The sequence below is a fragment of the Prionailurus viverrinus genome, chromosome B2 (genome assembly GCF_022837055.1).
Source record: "Prionailurus viverrinus isolate Anna chromosome B2, UM_Priviv_1.0, whole genome shotgun sequence".
In the NCBI taxonomy this organism is placed as follows: Eukaryota; Metazoa; Chordata; class Mammalia; order Carnivora; family Felidae; genus Prionailurus; species Prionailurus viverrinus.
Window position 1 is genome coordinate 25675725 of NC_062565.1, and position 24219 is coordinate 25699943.

Consider the following 24219-nt stretch of genomic DNA (forward strand, 5'->3'; position numbering starts at 1 on the left):
CATGCTTAGAAATATGCCTAGTATGAAGACAGGGATTAGTGTATATTAGCCATCATCATCATCAATATCATCACCACTATCATTATCATTGTCGTCATCATCATCATCATCATCACCACCACTATCATCATCATTGACATCATTACTACCACCATCATCATCATCGACATCATCACCACCACCATCATCACCATCAATCACTATATTTCAGTGTCTGGGCTAAGTGCCAAGGACTCAAAGATGAATCAGTCTTTTTGCCCATTTAAGACCCACAAGCTAGTGGGAAACTGACAGGAAAAAAAAATGTTTAAAAGTGTTGGAAGTGATTCTGGGATGGGCACATAAACTGAGTGCTGTGTGCAGAGAAGAGAGCAACTGGCTTTGCCTGAGCAAGTGGAAGAACATTTTTCCTTCACTTTCACTTAAAATAAGTTACAGACTCCGAGGTTCTCATCTCTAATTTTGGTTTTACACAGATTTACTAAACATATCTCTGTGTTTCCAGGTCTCTATATGAAAAATGGAAATGCTCTGAACCTATGGTATTGTCCCTTGGATTATTTAAAAGTACATTTGCAGTTTGTCTTGAAGACTCCAAGCTGCGCTTACACAGCGTTTCATGCTTGCAAGTCACCCGAAGGCAAATTTTGCTCTTTCCAAAGAAAAGAAGACTGATTCTTTGGGCATTCATACAATTTCATTAATTTACATTGCATAACTTCAGAATTTTGTGATTATTTGGGTGGATGGGGCTAATATTTACCTTTTATATGGCATTTAAGAAAAGTTTGCTAAGCAAATTCAGAGAAGCCAGGACTCTGAGAAGGATGTTTATCTGCTTAGGAAAGGGGCCATCTATTTTAAGCAGTGTGAAAGCTCATTTATGAAAGCTTACTTACTTTAGTCTTCTGCTTTCTGGTTTATAAAACCTATTCAGATATATCCTCTCATTTTCATTTGATTTATATGTGAACCATATCAAGACAATACAAGCAGAGGTCACAAGTGATACATACATTATCAACATCCTTTAATCTATTCACGAAGATGGGCCTTCTTTTACAAACAATGCCAGAGTTTAACAGAATTTTTTTTCAAAATAGTGAGTCCATTTGTTTCCAAATATTGTAGTCTATACATGAAATGAAGGGTTTCATTAATTCAGACTGTCCTGCTCTCTAAATTACTATTAATTTTAGTGGTTTTTTTTTCCGTATTTGAATCATGTAATACAGTGGTTTTCAGTCTGGGATGATTTTGTCCTGGGGGACACTAGCAATTTCTGGAGACATTTTTGGATATTATAGCTAGGAGGGAAGGTATCATCGTCATCTGGTGGGTAGAGGACAGAGATGCTGCTAAACATTCTATAATTCTCATAACATTTTCCACGACCAAGAATTACCCACCCTATGTGTCAGTAGTGCTGAGGTTGAGAAACCCTGATGTAATTAATATGTGACTTCAATTACTCAATTGTGTATCTACAGGGTAAGGAGAAGGCACAGTCACACCCTGGGCTGAAGGAAACGGCACCTGTCAAAGGCAAAAGGACATTGGCCCTCACAGGTAACATCTTTAGAAGACTAGATATTTATGGATCAAGAAAGCTCTGGTATGACAGTCCTGTTGTCATTCTTCTTATTCAGAGGGAGTCACATGTTCATAAAGCCCTTTGTCGGGAGAAGTGCTGTTTGAATATCTTTATCTGATTGGCTTTGGGTCCTACTAATTACTAACTAGAAAATCTTTGGGAACCCAGCTGTCAGTCAATTGGTCATGTTCACTTCCACTTTGCTTTTCAAAAGCTTATATCTTCTGATAAAAAGAAACATGAATAGAAATGCCATTATGTGAAGACAAAATTATACTGATCACATGCGTCCTCCATTAAAATATTTTGTGGCTTTTAGAGAGATCTTCCCAGAAGAACCAGCTCTCCTCTGAGAAGGAAAAGGTTAATAAGCTCAACAAGAAAAATTCTGAGAAGACCAATGCCTCTCTAGCTCAGAGAAGTTTTGTCACATTTCATACAGAAAGACCTCAAGACGAGGTAGAAGATTTTGCCCTAAGAAATTCCATAGAGTCAAGAGAAAATATAGTCACAAGAGACATTTCAAGCACAGAGAGACTGAACAGACAAGAAAAGATTAGTGCTGGAGATGATAAACAAGCCTCTGTGGATAAAAATGAACTTCCAGTGTTCAAAGGAGAGAAAAATGGGCTTCGTTCTAAGGAAGACACTAGTGAAAGAGAAGTTGAGAAAAAAGGAGGACCAGCAATTGCAAATGAAACAGTGTTGGACAAGTGTTCAAATAAAAAGCAGTATGTTGATAAAACTAATGGTGATCAATTCTATGAAAGGTAGGGCTTAAAGCATCACACACCTACAACTGATGTTTTTGGTAGATCTATGCGCTGTTGAAACTTAAGGCCATATCAAAAGAATAACTGAAGTGAGTTTTTAAAGCAATGGTTTAGAAAACGGTTTCCCAGCTTCTGTGGGTTTTTCTTGGCCATGTTCTCTTGCTATTACTTTTTCTTCTTGCCCGTGAAATTTTCAGGCATTTTAATTTTTTTCTCCTACCAACTTATAGGCAAAGATAATGATTTTTATCAATCAATATTTTCTAGAGATCAAATAAAAAGTTCTTATTTTCAGCAATATGGAGCACATCCTTTCTAAGATCAGGAATTGAATAGTGATCAGATTTATCTGTAAGTTAAAAAGCTAATTCTTAAAAAGTTTACCCACCCCATTATAGATGATAAATTGTCTGTTTTCTAGAATATTTTGAGGATTGAGTAAGAAGTAGATTATTGAATGACTCTTCCTCAACTGCAAAGTTTCACATATAAATGCAGAATTATTCAGCCAATTATAATCAACTACTCTGTGTTATAATGGATCACAGAATCTATCTGGACAGAGTGTCCAAATTATATGTGAGTTTTTTAGGGAATTACAATATAATTTTTATTTAATTTATTGATAATGTATTTGACACCTAATTATGGAGAAAAATCTAATTTTGTAAGAATTAAACATAAAGACTATTGTTTATTAAGAAAATCCATCACTGCAAAGATGTGCTTGGTAAGGTCTGGAGCTGTTAAAAAACTGAAGTTAGTTCAATTCTTTCATCAATAAAGGTTTACATCTCTCTGTTAATATTCAGAGAGATGATTGCATCCTTTATTATACTTTAATTTAGTAATTTCTCTCTTCTATAAGAAAAGGAAGTGAAAAAAATGAAGATTGAATTAGCTAGGTATTCATAAAATGACTACTCTTGTAAAGGGCCAATGGACAACTTGCGGGGCACAATGAGGTCATCAGGGAGAGTTTCTGGGATCGTAGTTATCTATACCTGTTCTTGTGCTGCTTAGTTTGATGGGGAAGCATACTGCTCTATTTTATCCCAAATGCTGAAACAGCCAACTCTCTATCATGAAGCTTATGACCCTTCACCAAAACACCCTGTTAAGGAAGATTTAGTTCTAAGAATTTTGACCATCTGAAAGTTATCTCCTTGAATCTTTGAGAGCTGCAGCTGGATTTTATTTTCCAGGTGTATCAGCAATGTAAAAGCCATTTCTACATCACGAATCCTGGAAAATTCAGCAATAGCACCCATTTTCCAGAATGCTGAGCAAGCAGAGCATATTGGCAGCAGCAAGCGGCGGGTGACGGAGGAGTGCTTCATCAAAGAGGACAACAAAAAGAGCAGAATAGATGTAGCGAGTACAGGTGAAGGACATGCATTTAGGACACAGGAAACCAGACAAGCCCAGGGGAGCTTACAAGGCAACCCCCTGGAATCTGCTGGAATTAAGACCTCCAGACAGCAAGATCTGGTGACCCCATTGGGTAGGAAATGGCTTTTGTTTCAGTCTTTTGAAGCTTCTTAACCTTTTTCCAGCAAGCATTTCCAACTAAATTTCACTTAGCCTAACAGCCTGAAGGAGACATAATGCCATACTGATGCCATTTGTGTTTGTAACTCAATCACCTTTTTTTTTTTTGTCTGAAGAGATGAATGCCACCAAGAGAATTCTTTCATGACTTCTTTAGTTTCCAGCATTTTTACGATGTGAGAGATGAATGTCTATATCAAGTCAGTTTCCTGGAGACTTCTATTATCTGAATTTTTAAAAATATTAACACTTGGCAGAGTGCCTAGCACAAGATAAGTGCTCGAGAATTATATGTTGAATAAATTTAAAGTTCTGAAGGCAAAGTTATTATTTACTCACCTCCCTTTTTATCCTTTGTGTGCATGTAAGAAGCCGCCTGTGGTAGACGCTTAAATAAGTAATAAATGGGGAAATGAATAGGTTCACGGAAAGCAAGCCATGGAAAAGTAGAAAGAATACTGCAATATTACTGAGTATGTGTTTTAGAACCAATCGGGGTGTGGACTAGAGTTTAAACACTTAGGGGAAATTTGAGAGCTGTATAATACGTCCTTAGCCAGCTTTACTGGTTCTTTTATTTCCAGCCAAGAAAAATTCATCTTTGTGCTTTTAATGTACCTTAAATAAAGGTTAAAATATTTTGGAAAGTAATATATAATAATATCAAACATTTCAATGACATGAAAAAAAAAACCTTTTCATCTTTCTCTCTTTGCTTTAATCAAAATAATGGATATTATCAATGGTGCCTTTTTTTTCGTGGCTCAGTTTCTCATGTTCGAATTTTCATTTTGGGCTTGGGAGGATCACCTATGTGAACCATATTGCAGTTGGAGATTTTCAACTACTGTGACATTTCTAAAAGTTGTCCTGAAGATGGTATAAACCATAGTTTTGTGGTCCTGACATTCTTTCTCAAAGATGTCAGGTATCACTTACATGAATTACAGATCATAATATGAAATAAAAGCATATATTCTCAGGATTATTAGGAATAAAATAAATGGATCATTTATTTTATTATTAAATAAGCAACATTTTATTCTAATTTTTTAAAACATTTATTCATTTCTGAGAGGCAGAGTGAGGAAGGGGCAGAGAGAGTGAGAGGGAGACACAGAATTGGAAACAGGCTCTAGTCTCTGAGCTGACGCACTGAACCCCATGTGGGGTTCAAATCCATGAACCATGAGATCATGACCTGAGCTGAAGGGAGGCACTTAACCAACTGAGCCATCCAGGCGCCCTTTGCAACATTTTATTCTGAGACCCAATCGTGGTGCTGGAAAGAGGTCTGACTGCTTAACAAGTGGCCCTTCTTTTCCTCTTATCTTCTAGATGATGTCCCAGCTCCTCCTGCCCCCTTTAATCACCGTATTGTGACAGCCAAGCAAGCAGCAGTCAACAGTTTTTACACTGTGAGCAGAACTGAAATTTTAGGAGGGTAAGTAATGCTCAATTTAATCCTCTTTCAACAAAAGAAGAGCGTTTTCAAAGAGACAGATCCTGAAGATTTCATAAAGTGTTTGCTAGTCTTGACCTGAGAACCAGAAACATCATAAACAAACATTTTAAGAGATTTAACCATTTCTGAAAATCGCCACTGATGTCAGAAAGATTGATGTGGGGACAGTGACTAAACTCCACATTTATTATCTGCTTTACTTCCCATGTTGTAATGTCTGAAAGTGGGACAAACACCATGTGAGTCACCAGAAGGTTTAGAAGCTGTCCAAAACTTGAAAACGGAGACACTAAATGTAGAAATGAGTGAACACAGTGTATTTCTTGTGGCATATATCTTTTTTATCACTGTTGTTGGTTTTCTATTTAGGTTTTTACTGGATTAATTATTATTATCCACTTCAATTGATTACTTCCCTCACTGAAGAATTTATTTGAAGGACATCTAAATGTACACTCTCTCCCTGAAGAAGGAAGAAGGAGTAAAGCCCATCAGAGACCAAGTTTATTCCTAGGAGATATTCCTCTTCGATGTCAATCACAACCCTCCTTTGATGTTTTGTCATTTAAAGTCTAAAGTATAAAGTTTACTGCCGTCAGCATATCTATGTGAAATAGCAAGAGGAAGCAGACCATTTTTACTAAGAGGCCCCAAATTTCTTTACCAACACATGGAAAATATGCATAGCAACTATCGTGCATGTTTCTGCATTGGTCAGTGGGGGTGTGGTCAATATTTGTGAAGTCCCTTCTTCCTCTTTCTGTTCCATATTTTTTCTGCCCTCCACCATGGGGAACCACCTGAATGTTTTACTCCTCAGCCTGTTGATTAGAGAGAACGCCCCTCAAGACTGTGAGGGAGGGCAGAGAGAGGAAAGGGAATTCTAACATGTGAATAGGTGCCATGGGAGTCTTTAGCATTACTCCACATAGCAGCTCATTTCGGTCTTTGGGGACATTAATGGCAAGCCAGCAACTGTTTCTCTGAAGGAGAAAAGTTTTTTGCAGAAGAGGCTTTGCAACAATTCCCAAGGCATTTTCTTAATCAGTAGCCATATGTGAGGTGCCTGGGGCTGTGTTTATGTGCTCCATTAAAGAGACTGCATCTGGAAAAGTAGTTGGAATTACAGTCATCACTTGGTTTTGTTTACAGTAATGTCATTCTCTAAGACCCATCTGTTTCTGCACAGGTGTGTGGCTAAGTTGAGTGGGATGTGGTGGTAGTCACCACTCTGCCTTGTCAGTTATTGCCACCACCCTCACCTCTGCAGTTCTCCAGGACTGTGGTGGACCTTAGGTTCACAGTGTTGTTCAGGAAGCTTCCCCTTTCTACCCTGCCATGATAGCCACATTGCACAAGCAGGCACCTGTGCTCTATTTTACTAACTCAGGAATCAAAGCAAGAAGTCAAATTAAAAAAAAATGTTTATTTATTTTGAGAGAGAGAGGGAGAGAGAGAAAGCACGTGTGCATGTGAGAGGGGGAGGGGCAGAGAGAGAGGGAGAGAGAATCCTAAGCAGGCCCCACACTGTCAGCACAGAGCCCGATGTGAGGCTCGATCTCACGAACCATGAGATCATGATCTGAGCCAAAATCCAGAGTCAGATGCTTAACTGACTGAGCCACCCAGACAATCCAAGAAGTCACATTTTAAAATTGTTAATGATTGTGTATTTCTGTATGTGATCACATTTGTAAGAAGCTGTCTTTCATAGTATATATAAATTTATATCCAAGCTAAACTGTTGAACATTTTATAGGTGATTATGCAATATGAATTTTTATTATATTTATCTATATGCAATATTGTTATTATTTTATTTATATGCAGTTTCCAAGAATAATTTTACAATCCTCACCTATAGCCTGTATTATTCATATGCTTACAAAGCCTAGCTTATTACATTCATATGTATTCAGAAAGATTCTATTTTTTCCTATAACACAAGTTGTCAAATTTTAGGGGGCATTTGAATCACCCAAGGAACGTTGTGAAAATATAGATTCTGGGGCCTCACCCTGTATTCTTGCCTCAATAGTTCTGGGTAGGACCGGGAAACCCCTCAGCAGATTCAATGACCATGACCGATAGACACACGTTGATATTGTTTTAGAAGTTTATCGGCTACAGTAGATGCACTAGTAGGTTTGCTCATTCAAACCCCAAAGGATAAATGCCCTGACAACCCCATCTTCCACTTGGCCCTACCTCATGCTATACACGTGCTCTTCTCTGGCAGGGGGCGCTTTGGCCAGGTACACAAGTGTGAAGAGAAAGCAACAGGTCTAAAGCTGGCAGCTAAGATCATCAAGACCAGAGGCACAAAGGATAAGGTAAAGGCCGTGCAACGTGGATCTCTCCTTACCCTCATCTTCGCCTCACTAAAGCACCTTTTCTTCTTCTTAGGATGAAGTAAAGAACGAGATCAACATCATGAACCAGCTGGATCATGTGAACCTCATTCAGCTCTATGATGCGTTTGAGTCTAAGAATGACATTGTGCTGGTCATGGAGTAGTGAGTGTTCTCCTTGCCCCTCCCTCCCCTGAACCAATGCATGCACCCATCCAGATCATCCCACAGAACCCATGACTATGCGGCTGTAGCTCTTTCCTGCTTCAGAAGTAGAAGTCATTAGATCCATGCTTGGTGCACCTCTGATTCTGATTGGTGTGTATTAGACAATTGCATCAGTTTCAGAAGGAAAATTACTTAGGAATACACATCTCCATGTGTGACTTTACTGAGATGAAGTAGAATGACAGCATAGATGTAGTTTTATATCGAAGTTATACTGTCAAATATCCAGCTTAAATATTATTCTGGTTAACCTGGAGGAACATGACCTTTGACCTACATTTTATTTTCAACTTAATCATTAATGCAAAGTTCACATCAAATTCTTAATAATTAGGGTTAAGATAGTTTCATTTAAATCACTTTTATAGAAAATTAATAGGTATTTAGTTAGAAAATGAGTAGCTTTAACTAACGCTGAATTAGTATTATGATTCGGTTCATTCTTTCCTCTGCTTGGGGTTTCTTTATCATTGTACAGTAGAAATTTTGGATAATAAAAAGTCCAGCATCAGAAGCACATAGAAACACTTTAACACTGAAATTAGTCTGAGAAGACCCTGTTTGACCTTCATTTGGTATTTGGGATTCCTCTCCCTGCCTTTGTAGAGTCTTCTTTATCTTCTATGTGTTAAAGAATGGCAGATGTGGATTCACCCCAGAGCTGCAGCCACTGGATGACAGAGACCTTAAGACTTTCTAGTTGTGAAATTGATGATAGCTAAAGTTAAGGTCTTCAGCCTAAGCATCATCTAACTGAGACAGTGAGTGACAGAGGTGAAGAAATCACTCTGTGCACACATTCCTTGGAAGAGTTATGGGAGCTTAAACACCGGGCTGCCACTATAAGAAATGGCTGTAGGACTCATGACTCAGGACTTTGTTCCTCTTCCCTCTTCAGCGTGGATGGAGGGGAGCTGTTTGATCGCATCATCGATGACAACTACAATCTGACCGAGTTTGACACCATCCTGTTCATCAAGCAAATATGTGAGGGCATAAGACACATGCATCAGATGTACATTCTCCATTTGGATCTGAAGGTAGAACATATTTTGTATGGTATGAAATGTAAACCCCTCCCTCCCTTTCCTCCTCTGGATCAGTGGGCCCTGTCAGATACTATATACCAGCTTGGGAAATCCATGCTGGTATGAAGTGTTATGTTTGGGAATACATAAAAATCTAGATTCTTAATATCATCTCCTCATTTCCAACTTTTGTCACCCCCTAATATTTTCATGTCTGCATCTTTAGGGACAATTATCCAGATTCTTATAACTTGCTTGTGTTAAAGGAATCCATATGGGAGATGCTTTCCCTAAAAGTTTAGAACTAAAACCACCACCACCACCACCACCACCACCATGGTCTCCTTGTTGTGTCCCTCTCATTTTTAGAATAAGTAGGTGGGAGGATTTTAGCTAACTCAGAATTCGCTAGTGGTAGCCAAACTTTCTATCTCCCCAAGCATCCCTAGCAGTCTCACAAATTTTTAGGAGGTTCTGAACTTTAGGGATTTGTTTTCTTGTGGGCATGGTAGAGCACTGGGTTGAAACCTATGGCAGAGTGGGATACAGGGCAGCCAGAAGGGTAGAGCTAAAACGCTAAGGAGCAGAGAAGGCTGGTGGCATTATGATGGACATAGTGGGGAGCCTATGTGAGCAGCAGGGAGTCAAGCCACCTTCCTTCTTTTATTTAATGACCCTTCCCTTTTGATCTCTCTCCTATTATGAAGTGCCTAGAATTGGACTATACATAGTTACAACCAGTGAAAGACCCAAGCTCAATAACTCTGATCAGTTCTAATATTGGGGCTAAGTATCATAAGTTGCTTCTTCTTGTGTGGCTCAATCATTTTCTCATTTCCCTGTTTGCACAACATGACCATGATATAAAATACATATTCTGTAGAACATACCATCTATTGCAAGTCATAGGGGATTGTAGAGCTAAACAAATCTAACTTCCTTAAGTCGGCTTCCATGGTCCTCTCTTCTTATAATTTGGCTTCCCTCACTGTCTTGATTTATGTGCACTACCTCTCCTATTCACAGGGCAGGAGGAAGTGGTCTATAAGACAATGTCATAGGTTAAAAATCATTAGCAAAGCCCTTGGCTACAAACTGAGTTCTGTAATGTGTATTTTCATGAAACATTTTCAATGAGTGTAGATATTCTGCAGATATCCCTAAAGGGATTTGATTGGCAACTGAAACTAGGACTTGACCTATCATAAGTCAAACAGCTCTGTATGTGGCTTCATAACATTGATTGAGGACTTGCAATGGGCAATTTTAATTATGGCTTGTAGGTAAAGATAATAGTAAAGGCAAAAGCTGGGTGAGTCATTAAGGACCACTCATCCCTTGCAGAAGTCTCCTTGGAAGGAAAATGGCCAAAAATATTAAGAATTCTTGTTACCATGGAGGAGAGATTAAAGGTGACTTAAAAATGGTCTTCTTTATATTTTTCTGTGTTTCACAAATCTCATTCAATGAATATGCTTTAATTTAATAATTAGAAAAAATTTAACTTTTTGAAGTATCCTCAAAACTGTTTCTTTACATTCAGCAAACATATTTTTATGTCACAGTATTCTTTGACAACTGAACAGCTTTATACATGATTGATCAGTTATTTGAGCATGAAACCAAATGTTCTTATGTAACATCCATTCTCTATAAATAGCTTTTACTTGTAGACATCAGTTTTAGAGATATTCTAGAAAAGGGCCTCCAAAGACATTATGCCAACCAAACGGACCATTGAATATTGATAAGGAGACACTACTACATCATTTCATAAAGTGCTTAGTTTCTGATCTCATTTGAACCTACTCTCCACCCAGACAAACAGGGGAGGGACAGCCGTGATGCCACCTAAAAGGACATAAGATCTGGGGGATTCAGCAACTCAGCTAATGCACCTTGCTGATTAGGAAAGAGTTGGAATTAGACCTTGAGAGTTCCAGGCAATTCTTTGAACACTTTATTTCTTTTTTTATGGATGACCTTGACTTTATTACTTTTTTAATTTTCTAGAAGTTTATTTACTTTGAGAAAGAGAGAAAGAGAGAGAAGGAGCACAGGAGGGGCAGAGAGAGAGAGAATCCTAAGCAGGTTCCACATTGTCAGCGCAGAGCCTGATGTGGGCTTGAACTGATGAACCATGAGATCATGAACTGAGCTGAAATCAGATGCTTAACTGACTGAGCTTCCCAGGCACCCTGGCTGACCTTGACTTTAAATGAAATTCCTTATTTTTCTCAGACCTCAGTTTTCCAGACTTAACAAATACAGACACACTTGTAAGACATTCTATAAACGCTGAGTTCCATGCAGTGCTACTATCTACGCTTCTCCCTCTTCACCCAAGACAGTTGGATTGGCAGAGCAAAGTCTATCCAGAGTCAAACTCCAAGGGAACACTTAGTCAAGGGTTTAGGCATTAAGAAAAAACTCAGCAAAACTTTGGAATTGCTGAGAATGAAGAATGAACGGGGGGGAAGCCTTTCTCTTACACATGACTTTCTCAAAGAGTAAGCACAAAGGGAAATTCTGGAGGTCAGGAGCGTTCACGTTATATTGCATACTCAGTGTGGCTGTTTAAATGAATCAGGCCATTTCTCCTGGAACTCATAAATCCTTGGGAAAGATATTCCTCCAAGAAGGGGAAATTCATACTTAATAATTTTAGGGGGGCAGATGTCAAGTCTGAGACAGCCTCTACCAGTCCATTTGAAAGGTACTGAAGCAGCCCCCTTGTCTTCCTTTCCTCAAGGAGGCCTCTGACTGAACTCACACATTATGGTAAACTGCAGAACCAGGGAGAGAGACAGGCAGGGTAATGCAAGGTTGGCAGGGTACCCACAACCTCATCCACCACATAATTAAAGGAGAAAATACCCACACAGACAAGCCAGCCCCAAAGTGAAAGGCCTGATATGTTTTTCCTGAGCATCGTTGTATTTTTAGTTGTGGTTCGAGGACAATTTGAGTGAATGATGGTTGTTTTCATTGCTAATGTGTCTCTTTCTCCTGGCAGCCTGAGAATATCCTGTGTGTGAATCGGGATGCTAAACAAATAAAAATTATTGATTTTGGATTGGCCAGAAGGTATGTGTATTTGGACATAGGTACATGAATGAAGGTAGGGAGCATGATGGATGCCCTTTCTTTGCAAAGATAAATCTGATATACCTCTTGGTTTTATACTGTTATTTAGAATTAACTTAACAAAAATTATATCCCAGCTTTACCTTGCTGATTTTGGAATTTGAATGTTTAGAGGTTTCTACAGTGCATCTAAGAAAAAAATATAAAAAACTTAAAATCTAATACAGTAAAGTTATTAAATTTGAAGACGTTAATTTAGAATTTGTAATTTTCTCTTAGTCTTTTATAATTGTTCTACTTTAGGATTTACTTTAAAAAATAGGTAGTGTACACAAGATGGCAAAAGTTTCTGGTATACATAAGCTTCTTAAGTGAACAAAGAGTTTACGTAAACTTCAGCACATTAATGTTGAATATAAAATGATTGTAAATTATTGCATTTCATTTATTCATTAATATGGGCTTATTCAAGCCATTGACATGTCAAAGATTTTATCAGTTTTCCTTTTGTTATAATTCAGGTGTTCTAATTATTCTGACTGGCTTTTCCCACCACTGTTTTAGATTATTAAGGCTTTAGAGTATGAATTATTACTCTTAAACTACTGGAATTTTTTTTTTACAATTTTTTAACACTATTTCTTAAATATGTGATTTCCTTTAAAGTCTGTGTATTTTAAATTTGCTGTTTGGCTGAAGTTATTTTGTCTAACAGACTGCATCTTTTCAGTTTCTATGATTGTTGACTTTTGATTGACCTTCTCCATCCCTCCACTTTGTTTCCTAAATTCTAGATACAAACCCAGAGAGAAGCTGAAGGTGAATTTTGGAACCCCAGAATTTCTTGCTCCTGAAGTTGTGAACTATGATTTTGTTTCCTTTCCCACTGACATGTGGAGTGTGGGCGTCATTGCCTATATGCTGTAAGCAGTTCTCCAGTCTCTCTGACACTCACAAATATGAATAAAAACCTTAAATTAGGTCTTTTAAAAGTAAATAGCATCGTGCCATATTGAGTCACTTTCTAGGCTCTGTGGATCCTGTGGGTGAAAGGAATAAATTCTTTTCCTGCACATCACCTGAAAAAGTAAATGTATGTCTACTTGTAATCACTTTAACTCTTAGGACACCACCTAATGCCATAAAAGTAATTAAAAAACATTAAAAAACAACGTGTGTCCTGATTTCCTAAATGACTAATGCTAGCCTTATTCCTTGGGGGTGACGCTCTGGTGTTTGCCCTCTGAGTGTGTGGCAGACTTTAGCAGCTGTAAATGCTTTAAAAAGGAAGTTGTGCTGTCCTTAGAGATTCATATTTCAGTGTAGCTGCTGACTCCATTGCTGCAGGTGTTGAATTAGCAGCTGGGGTGGGGGGAGTAAGCATTTTCTTGATTGCAAAAATACATTACAGAATTATGTTTAATTATCAGGTTATTTGCCTTCTCTCAGTTTTAAATGACAGAGCCCGAAAAAGCAACTATCTGTAAAGGATTTGAAGCTATTTAAACAATGCCCACTCTGGATCTTGTGTCTTACAGACTGAGTGGATTGTCCCCCTTCCTGGGTGACAATGATGCTGAGACCCTGAACAACATCCTGGCCTGCAGGTGGGACTTACAGGATGAAGAATTTCAGGACATCTCAGAGGAAGCCAGAGAGTTTATCTCCAAGCTTCTGATTAAGGAGAAGAGGTAATCCAAGTTTGTTCCGGGCTCTGGAAGAAGGAGGGATAATAGGGAAGCACATGCCACCACAATTCATGTGAGATAATCCCTGAATTCCCTTAGTGACATCTCCGATGCCTGTGCAAAGTTGTAAATGGAAGGAATTTGATGCTCTTAATCTCATTTACTGAGGTCTGGGACTGGTTTGGTCCTGAGGCTTGAAAGGGGCTACAAAAACTTCCCTCCTTCTGCCTTTTTCAGTGAGGCTGTAGCAATTAGGGGCTCTTGCTAGGCCTCAAAATGAAGGGTTTGGAATAAGTTATTTCCATAACCCCTTTCACATCTACAAAGCATGTATCTGGCTCTGTGTAGGTGAACACTTAACTATCATTTCATTTGAGAACCTACTGTGGGCCAGACTGTGCCAAGTGCTTTATAGACATGCCTTTTTTTTTTTTAAAGTTTATTTATTTATTTATTTTGAGAGAGAGAGAGAACATGGGGAAAGGGCAGAGAGAGATAAGAGAGAGAGAATCCCAGTCAGGCTCTTTACTGTCAGTGCAAAGCCCAAGAAAGGGCTTGATCCCATGTCCGTGAGATCATGACATGAGCCAAAATCAAGGGTCGGATGCTTGACTAACTGAGCCACCCAGGTGCCCCTAGACATGTTTTTTAACCTCCATCCATCTCCAAGATGCTGGAATTGTCATTACTGTTTTATGGATAAGACTCTAAGTAGTTTTCCTAAGATCATATGGCCAGTAATTGGCAGAACTGATAGTCATGTCAACCTTCCCCTAAGGCTGTACATTTAACTGTGATATATAACATGGCCTCATATTTTCTGTCATGCTCAAACCACATTAATTCAAAATTCAGAGGATGAAGAAGAATGATTTTGAAATATAGGTGCTTGCATTTTAGAATTATGGTTGGGGAAGGACATTGTGATTAACTAGTGAAAAACACTCTTTCAGATTTTTTAAGTTTATTTTATTTATTTTGAAAGAGGGAGAGAGAAAGAGCACAGCAGGGGGGAGAGAGAGAGAGAGAGAGAGAGAGAGAGAGAGAGAGAGAGAAGAGAGAATCCCAATCAGGCTCTGCACTGTCAGCGTTGAGCCCTATGTAGGGCTTGAACTCGCAAATGATGAGATCATGACGTGAGCCAAAATCATGAGTGAGATGCTTAACTGACTGAGCCACTCAGGTGCCCCCAGATGGTTTTGTATCGAAAATATATACTAGTAAATAGTATTTAAGATTTTCAAAGCCAACAATACTTGTTTCCTTGTTTTATTATCTCTACTGCTTTTAAGTTATTAATAAACATGACCATGAACAGATAGGAGGGTGTATTTGGGGAGAGGGGATTAAAGAAGTATCATGGGCATTGGGTCTGGAAAAGTGCCTGACACAAAGGAGGCATTTTATGTATAATCCTCCAGGGAATGTGTCTGGGGCATTGAGAACAGATGTATAAAGTCCAGTCCCTGCCTTTAGGTAACACATGATCTAATAGATAGGTATTTTTAAAAAAGATATAACCCAATGCAGTTAATGCAAAGTTAGAGTATATTGAAAAGGGTCAGGACTGAGTCCTAAAGGATAAGGAGAACTTAGCCAGGCTGGTGGTATCTGTATGAGGACAGGGGTAATGAAAATACATTGATTTTATCTTTAATGGAAAGGCACAAAGCTGTTGTTACTATTATTATTTGTAGATGACTGAACACCAGGCAGTGAACAGATAGAAGGTGTCAACTCTGTCAAGTTTTTGGTGGCTAAGATCCACATTTACTAAGAATCTATTTTACAGATATATTTTTATGTGTTACTGATTTAATCCTCTGGATTAAATGAGGAAATTGAGGCTGAGAGCAGTGAAGCAATCACACAGCTAGTGCAGTGCAGAGTCAGAGCGAGACCTTTTGGCCTCCAGCACCATGTCCTGCCTCCTCCTTCAGTCTGAGGGTCACATTAATACCATGGGAGGGACAATTGCACATTTGGGCAGAATGACAACTGGCTGATTATTATTGGATGAAACTAAGGCCAACACCTGATACCACTCTCATAGAATACATTTCCATGTACAAAAATAAACTTGAAATGTATTAAGAATTTAATTATTAGTAGTGTGTTATTGTTAACTTTTTAATAGTCAACTTTAACAAGTTTGACATTACAGTGCAGAAATAATAATTTTTTGGGCACTATCAGCTATTGGAATGCTTCTGGGGGTCCAATACTGAAAATGTATAATATTCAACAAAATAGCACTTCCCTCTGAGTTGGTAGAGGTCAAGAGTTTTAAGAAACATTACATCTGCCTGCTTCGGGTCCTGCCAATGGTGACGCTCTCACCAAGTTATTAAACTTTCCTTCATGGTAAAGATTTATCATCTCTTCAAATCTTATACTTAAATATTTGTTATCTGATGAAACAATTTTATTGAAGCAATCTACAAACTGAAGCTCCATGACTGCTTGAAATTATTTTCTTGATACAATTTCAGAAGTAGACTCCAGATTGTTACACTCTCTTGTAGTTTTTATGTTGAAAGGTTATTTAGTTTAATGTGATAAACATTAGCACACAAGACAAGTTTACCAAATTTAGAATTATAATATAATATAATCTCTATAATTCTTTCTCATGTTATTTTTTAAAGCTGTATAAATGTTTGCTGTCTCAAAAGGATATAATTTCTTTGTAAAGGTATCTTAATGTACTCTGTCTCAGTACTTATATTAACTCTCTATCTATTTAAGTCTTTAAAATGTCTTAATTCAAAAATTAGTGCTACATATTATTCAAAAGTTTTAATATATAAATTGCTCTTGCAATTATCAAGAATCCTTGTAGCATTTTGCTCTTGTAGTAGTATGTATACATTTATTCTTCCATTGACTGATAGAAATTCAATCCATGAAGCTCAAACATTGCATGAAACATGGTTACTTGTATTTGAAAGTAGATGTTCAATTAATAACAAGAATTTTGAATGATTTGTCTCACTTGTCTAACCACTGTTGTTACCCTGACTGGTTTGATGGTAACCTACAATCATCAATGATAGTTCCAGAGAAAGTAGAATTGCCTGTGAATTTGACGTTTGGCCATCTGGTCTCCCAAAGGGAATGGCCAGAGCTGAAGTTGAATGGCATATTCAGGCCTCATTTGGTATATCTCTGCTAACAGCCTTCTGAATCTCCCTTTAGTTGGAGAATAAGTGCAAGTGAGGCTCTCAAGCACCCCTGGCTGTCAGACCACAAGCTCCACTCCAGACTCATTTCACAGGTAACCAAGGTTTGTTGCTTTTCCTCTCCTTTTCTAACTGACCTCAATCTTTGGATAATCAGAGGCTAGAAGCATCCCAGCCTTATATGGGTTTCTGTCTCATTCCATTTCTCACAGCCTTCAAATCTTGGGCTAGTGTTGAATTGCTTACAATGCTTTTATTAAGCAGTTTGTGTTTTGTCAAATATGATGTTTAGGAGAGTATTACTTTCAGCATAACTATTGTGTTTATTATTCAATCATTATACTTATTATAAAATAAATTACATCACTGTACTATGCACACATACTTATATACATAGTCTAGAATATATAAACAAATAATGTTTTGGAAAATACATGTTAGTGTATATTCAGGATAAATAGTCCTCATTAATTCAGAACTCAGATTTTTAACTTTTGTGTTTACCTGATTCAGTATGCTCTGGGAACCAAAAAACTGTTCTACTCAGGTTGATCCAGAGAGCAATGTAAATCTATGTGAAGGAGACTCTTACCAAAGACTGAATGAAGATGACCTAAGTACTGGTGTGTTGTTGTTGTTTTTAATCTTTTTTCTCCTCAAGTTTCTATTTAAATTCCAGTTAGTTAACATACAGTGGAATATTAGTTTCAGGAGTTTAGTGATTCATCACTTACATATCACAGCCCGTGCTCATCCCAAGTGCCCTCCTTAATTCCCATCATTCATTTAACCCTTCCCCCTACCCATCTCCTTTCCAGCAACCCTCAGTTGGATCTCTATAGTTAAATATCTGTTTCCAGGTTTGTCTCTTTTTTCCCCTTTTTCCTAAGTACTTTTTGACAAAAATTGAGCCCACACTCTGTGATAACTTCATACAATAAGATTCCTAATCTAGTTATTGCCTTAATTCCTATTTATGTCCAAGAACTCATCTGTCCTTTTGGCACAGATTCCTTCCCTAAGCTTCAGATGCATATATCCACTTGACATTTCCACTTGGATCTCCTCCGTCCTAAACTGATCTCATCTTTTCCATCTCACTTCTTCCTCCACCATTCTCCCAGAATGGCCCCCCACTGAATGACCTAAACCAAACCTGAGGGCATTTTTGTTGTTTCCTTCCTGTCCCTCAATCCTCCCATCTCATATTTGATTTATATCCAAGTTCTGTACATTATTTTCCCTAATTACTTCTAGAATCTGTCTAACCTTGTTCATCCCGTTTGTTATCCTGGCCCATGACACCCTTCATCTGAATTACTACAACAGCCTCCTCCAGACTTTCTCCACCCACATCCCTGTGGATTATACAAACAACACAAAAGCAAAAGTGTAACATTTAAGTAACTCAACTAAACATTTAGGATGTTTACCTGGCCAAGATGTAGGGAGAGGCAAGAAGCAATGTGTGCTTCGGGCCTTATCAGGGAAGTTCTGACGTGAGCATGGTTAAGATAGCTGCCGTCATGCCCTGGAGTCATATGCGTTTGATACACTTTCATTTCCTCCATCTCTGCACCCCATCCTCCCTACTCCTCAGGGTTTTGGAATGGAGCTTTTTCAGTGACCAAAAAACCTTGGAATGACTATGCTTCAGGTACTCATTTTTTCCACATCCAGTTTTTATTGAAATTAACTTTACTTCTAAATTCAGCATCAGTACTGAGTTTTATTTGTGTCTGAATATACCTTTCCTTGATAATTGGTACTGATGTCAAGTAAAAATAGACTTTTTACCTAGTTGGTACCTCACCCAGACTACATAAACTGCTTATTAGGGTTACCAACCTATTTTGGGCCAATTTTCCACCAATGTATTTTTATCCAAGCTTATTGGTGTCCAAATAACACTTTGACGTGGTAGGACAATATGGAAACCACAACAGATAATTAATGACATTATACAGTTTAAAAAGTGCTTAAAATATTTTTTTAAACCATATAACAACAGCAAAAATCACCTTTTTGTTATTCTATCCAACTGTTGGTACCTAGGTAAATTGATATTTCAAGAACGATGGAGATTTGAAAAAAAATTACAAATTCCACTGTATAAATCTAGTCAGTTATCATTAAAGTTATAATTATATGGCACTGTGCCAGGCACTGTTCTCACTGCTTTACAAAAAATAATTCATTTAATCCACATACCAGTTCTCTGAAACAGGTGTTGTTATTATCCTCATATAGGTAAAGAAACCGAAGACAGGGGTACTTGTCCAGGATCTCACCAGGAGGAAGTGATGGAGCTAGCTCCCCAGTGTAGACAGGCAGGCTCTGGAACCTGGGCAGAGCTTCACTACTCTACTATCCTGCTGGATAATGGGCTTCTGGGCAAAGGAGGCCTGATGATATTTCCAGAACTCTTCCTGTACAGTACATTTTTGGTGTTCTTGAAAGCCAGTATTCAAGCTTAGTGTATTTTATTTTTAAAGAAATATTGAGACTAGATTTTTCCAGAGGATTCATTTTTGGAATAATCTTGGTTCTGATATATTTTATAAAATCAGAATGTAACTTTATGTTGAACATTTAACTCTTATGCCAAACTATTTACTATTCAAATTGAAACTATATTTTAAAAGCCTTTTATAAACTTTTATTTATCTCTTTTAATTGTTTCATGCTTAAAAATAAAAACTTACAATTTATTAACCACTAAACATGCTTATAATCAGTCAGTAAATTTAAAAAGGATTTTTCCTTAGGAATTAAAGCCCTGTAGCTCTCTGCCTTCTGTATTATGCTCTTACATTGCCAACCATCCATACATAAACCACCTTCCATCAGAAACAGCTCTCAGCTTGAGTGGAAGAAAGCATTCCCAAATTACAAATCTATTAGAACCCATCAAGCACCTACTGCAGGCTTAATAAATGTGTTGGGCCTGGAGGAAAAAAAATGAACAAATATGACATTGTTTCCTTTCTGCCAGAACTAATAAGCCTCTACCTTTCCTTCCCAATCCCAGTGTTACAACCTCAGCTCTTGTCCTTTTTCCAATATGCTGAACTAATAAAATACTGTAGGGGCTGATATTCCATATCTACCCATCTCTTTTCTAATTCACCAAATCATTATTTCATTAATGACAACTCTGATCATATTACTCCCACACCATAAATTCTTCCAGTATTCCCCATCGTGCACACCAAACTAACACACCCAACCGTCCAGCCTGCTCTGACATGCCCTGATATCAGGTGTCCCATCCTGTCTTTGCTACTGCTTCCAGATCAGCCCAAATCCTAGTCAGTGCCTGAGACCTACTTTAAATGCCACCTCCTTTAAGATGGTTCTTCTCAACCCCCAAACTGGAGGTGCTTTTTTTGTCTTCTTGAACCTCTCTTGTGGCACTTAAATAATGCTTGAAAAGCAAAAGTTGTATCTGACTCATTTTTGTCCTCATCTGGTCTCAGTCTTGACCCTCAAGCTTTGTCAACATGAATATTTGTGGAAGGGAGTTTTGACCAAACACACACATAAAAATGAAGTGTCATTAGGTGCTCAGCTCTTTGTTTCTGACTCTGAGAGGAAAGGTAGTGATGACAGGGGAAAGTGGGGAATGCTCAAGCTGGTCCCTGAAGGTGGTTCAATGCATCTGTTGGAGGGTCATGATCAGTTTAGGCTTCTAGAACATCTCTTGAAGAACAATTTCAACCAGTAGGAAGTTATTGACTCTTCAGGTGTTCTCATATCAGAAGTGAGGAATGAAATTATATATATATATATATATATATATATATATATATATATATATTCTAATTCTAAAGTTCTAATTCTTCTTCAAATGTCTTGTGATTTCCCTAGAAGAAGAAGAATTGCTGCTCTAATGCGAAGGACCTTGTGACCAAATAGTCCATGGAAGGTGCCCATTTGAAAGGTTGGTCTCAGGTCTTTCTGAAGAGATGTTGTGCAAGCCTTAAGAGGGAGTAGCAAGAAAGAAACCAAATGTGTGTTGCACTGACTATGTGGGAAGCAGGGCAGTGTTTCTGCTGAGGGGGAGGGCTCCAATTTTGGACTGCTGTGTGTGCAGCCTGGCTCTGCCATTTTCTAGCACAGAAACCTCAATTTCCTGTTTTGTGGGTTGGGGATAGTCTTACTTCCTATGCTTGTTGAGTGGCTCCAACAAGATAATCCATGCAAAGCCTGGATACCAGGGCCTGGCACATAGTAGGTACTTGATAATTATCTCAGTAGGTGCCAGTAATTGAACAAAACCATCTCTGGTAGTCCTTACAATTGGGATCAGAAGAAGTAATACCTTTTTTGTGTTGATGGGGAAACCAGTCTCGAGACCCACACACTAAATAACTCCCCCAAAGTCACGTAAATGGTACAACATGACTTCTCAGGTGTCCCTGAATTTAAAGCCCATGCTTGTTTTTCTTTCCTGAACTGTTTCCTGGTATTGGCCCAGTCTTGGAGCTGGAGGAACCATACCACTTCATACACAGCCTGTACCCTGCTTAGAATTTTGTCAGAATTATTAAGAGATGGATTTACATATGAATACTTTTGATTGAATCAAAAGCTAGCTTAATTTATGCCCTAAAGGAGAAGCCTAAAGCCTTGTACTTATTACAGAGAACTTTTAGAAATCTCAACATATATGTCCTTGTTGGGGGGCCATTTACCCTCCAGCAAGCCAGTTCTCTCACTTGGGGCAGTAAGTCCATGGCCACTGTTACCGCTCAATTTTAACAAATGTGTAGGACTGATGACTTGTGAGTCTGCATTCTTGCTGCCTGCTGGTCTTACTCTTTTATTCTCATTTGTATTTACTCTGGTCCTGAGGTTTTTGTTTGTCTGTTTGACTCTATATTCTTGCAAGCTGCCTTGAAATCTTTTGTAGAATAAGATCGGGTAGAAATAAGTCAGTATATCATAATGAAAGTCCCAGGCCAGAGTTAGGAAAGCACTCAGCCTTTGGTGTAAGGGTCATTCCTTCCCAGTCTACCACTTATGTAGAAATCTATGAAACATCAGCAGGAAGGCTTGTGCTTCCTACTTACAAAGGCCGCTATCATGGGTCAAAGATAGCAAGGACGGTAAAGTTTTTGGAAGAGTAGAATGTAGCTGTGTGCCTTGTGATAATGTGGAGAAAGGAAGGACGCTCCCTGCTCCCAGGCCTGGGTGGTCAGGCTCACTGAGGTACAGCCTGGCCTTCACCCGTGAGTGGTGGGCACCAGAGTCTGCGGGGAACTCTCCCTCCCTCCATCCCCCAGCAATTTTGTCTCCGGTGACCACAAACCTCAAGGGTTTGCCACAAACTGCCTTCCCACCCTAAACATTGGAGTCACTTTTGAGGCCTGGTAGGAATGAATTCATTGGGTGACTGGAGGTTGCACTGCAAGGCATGCCTGTCACCAGGGGCTGGCAGGGAGAGAAAGAGGAGGAAATGGTAGCGGGAGGCAGTAGAATCCTTCCATGCCACGTTGGTCCTTTGAACCCAAGGCAATGTAGGCCAGTAGCAGCCCAAGCAGTGACAGTTATGTGGAGGACAAAACATTGGAGCTGATGACACTGGCACAGTTAGCTACTGTCTTTGTTGAATTGCTTGATGAGACCTTTGAGCGTGGTCAGGTCTGCCTCCAGACGGTCCCTTGGGCTGGCTGCCTTCCTCTCTGGGGACCTCAGCTCCAGTGAGCCACAGAATTTCAACTTGGTTGCACTGCAGGCCTGGGAAGCATTGTTTAAGGTCCATGGGATGTGGGTGCCTCCCAGTTTACTTTTTTTACTCTTTTTTTTTTCAAATTAAAATGTAAGCTTAAGACATTAACTCTGAGAGCAGCCTCATTTGAGAAGAATTTTTTTTAAGTCATTTTTTATAGTATTTCCTGCCAGGATAAGATGGGGTTTTTGGCAAGCTTCACTAGTGAGTAAAACCAACTTTGTGATAATATTGATTTTTAAAATCTGGTGGTTGAAGATTATTCCTGTGGAAAAAGAATGACTTCCAGGCCCTGTGAATAAGGCAGGATCCATCATGTCGATTGAGGTATATAAATCTCCTGCAATTTGTTAGAGGTTTTTTGATGCATTGAGGAAATACTCTAAAAATCAACCTGGTGGCATTTCGTTTTGTGATTCCGTTCCATCTTTTGCCAACCCGTGAACTATGAACTTAGGACACTTTCTCAGAGCCTTGAATTTAGGACACCTTCTCAGAGTTTGATGTAGGGCAGCAAACCCTGTGCGGGCCTATGTCAAACGTGGTCATAAAGCAAATGAAAATCTTTCCCACGCGCAATCTGTGGCCTTACTTTGATGCGGGGTCAGGCTGACAGAATGGATGGTGTGGTAGCAGCTGGGGAGCTGGCTGTGCCTCACATGAAACAAAGAGGCCTTGTCCTTCGATCTTGCAAATAGTACGAAAATATCTTGCATAAACTGAAAAAAAAAAACCCAACTCGGGTAAGCAGTGGAATCCTGCAAGGGGTTTCTTTTTTTCTCTCACATGCACACATACATTATAAAAAAAATCATGTGTGGTTTTCCTAAGGCGCACAACCAACTAATTACAATTTTAAAAGCCCTGCTGAATTAACAAGAGTCATATTTTGTTTGCTTTGCAGGAAAACTGCTGCGGTTGCTGCTGCTTTGAGAAGATTTTTGGAAAAATCAGCAGTTCTGATGCCTTGACCCCTGTGATGACGGGTGGCCCTGGGGGGGCAGTGGAACCGCTGCACTTGAACTCTGAGTACCCAGTTAAGGGGGACACCTAGTCCTGTGGTCCCAGGGGGTGCAGACAAGCCCTGCATCCCTTTCCTCAACTCCCCAGACCCCATGGTAGTGCACAACGGGAAAGATGCTTCCCGGCCATCTTGAGTTTTCATTTTTAATTTTTGATTTTAGACACTGGGGCAGGGGGTACATTATTTCTTCTCTTTCTTAGCTTATTAGAGCAATCATACCGGACATTTATTTGAGACATTTAAATCTGGAGGATACATTTAGAGGGAGAAAACTGCTTCCAGTCCTTAAACTATGCCTTTCAAAGGGGGCCATCATATCGCCAGAAAAAAATTCTGTCTTTTACACCCTTGAGCATTTAGTTTCTCAGACTCTATTATTTTTATTTGGTCTGAAATCAGGTGAATCCAACTGATAAATAATTTACTTTCTGGAACACAAACTGTTTTTGAATCCCGAGGCAAGAGGCATCAGACGTTATATCTTCCATATATCCTGAACTTTCTCCAAGTTCAT

At 38.8% G+C, this 24219-nt stretch overlaps 1 protein-coding gene across 1 annotated transcript; it reads left to right on the plus strand.

The window, feature by feature from the left end:
* Positions 1 to 619: 619 nt before the first annotated feature.
* On the plus strand, positions 620 to 23735 carry MYLK4 (myosin light chain kinase family member 4). The gene is made up of 11 exons (XM_047860343.1): positions 620 to 640; positions 1491 to 1569; positions 5257 to 5362; positions 7623 to 7716; positions 7790 to 7899; positions 8861 to 9002; positions 12007 to 12077; positions 12872 to 13000; positions 13616 to 13768; positions 16964 to 17042; positions 23586 to 23735. Exons 1-11 carry the CDS (start codon positions 620 to 622, stop codon positions 23733 to 23735), a joined length of 1134 nt encoding a protein of 377 aa, XP_047716299.1.
* Positions 23736 to 24219: the final 484 nt, after the last annotated feature.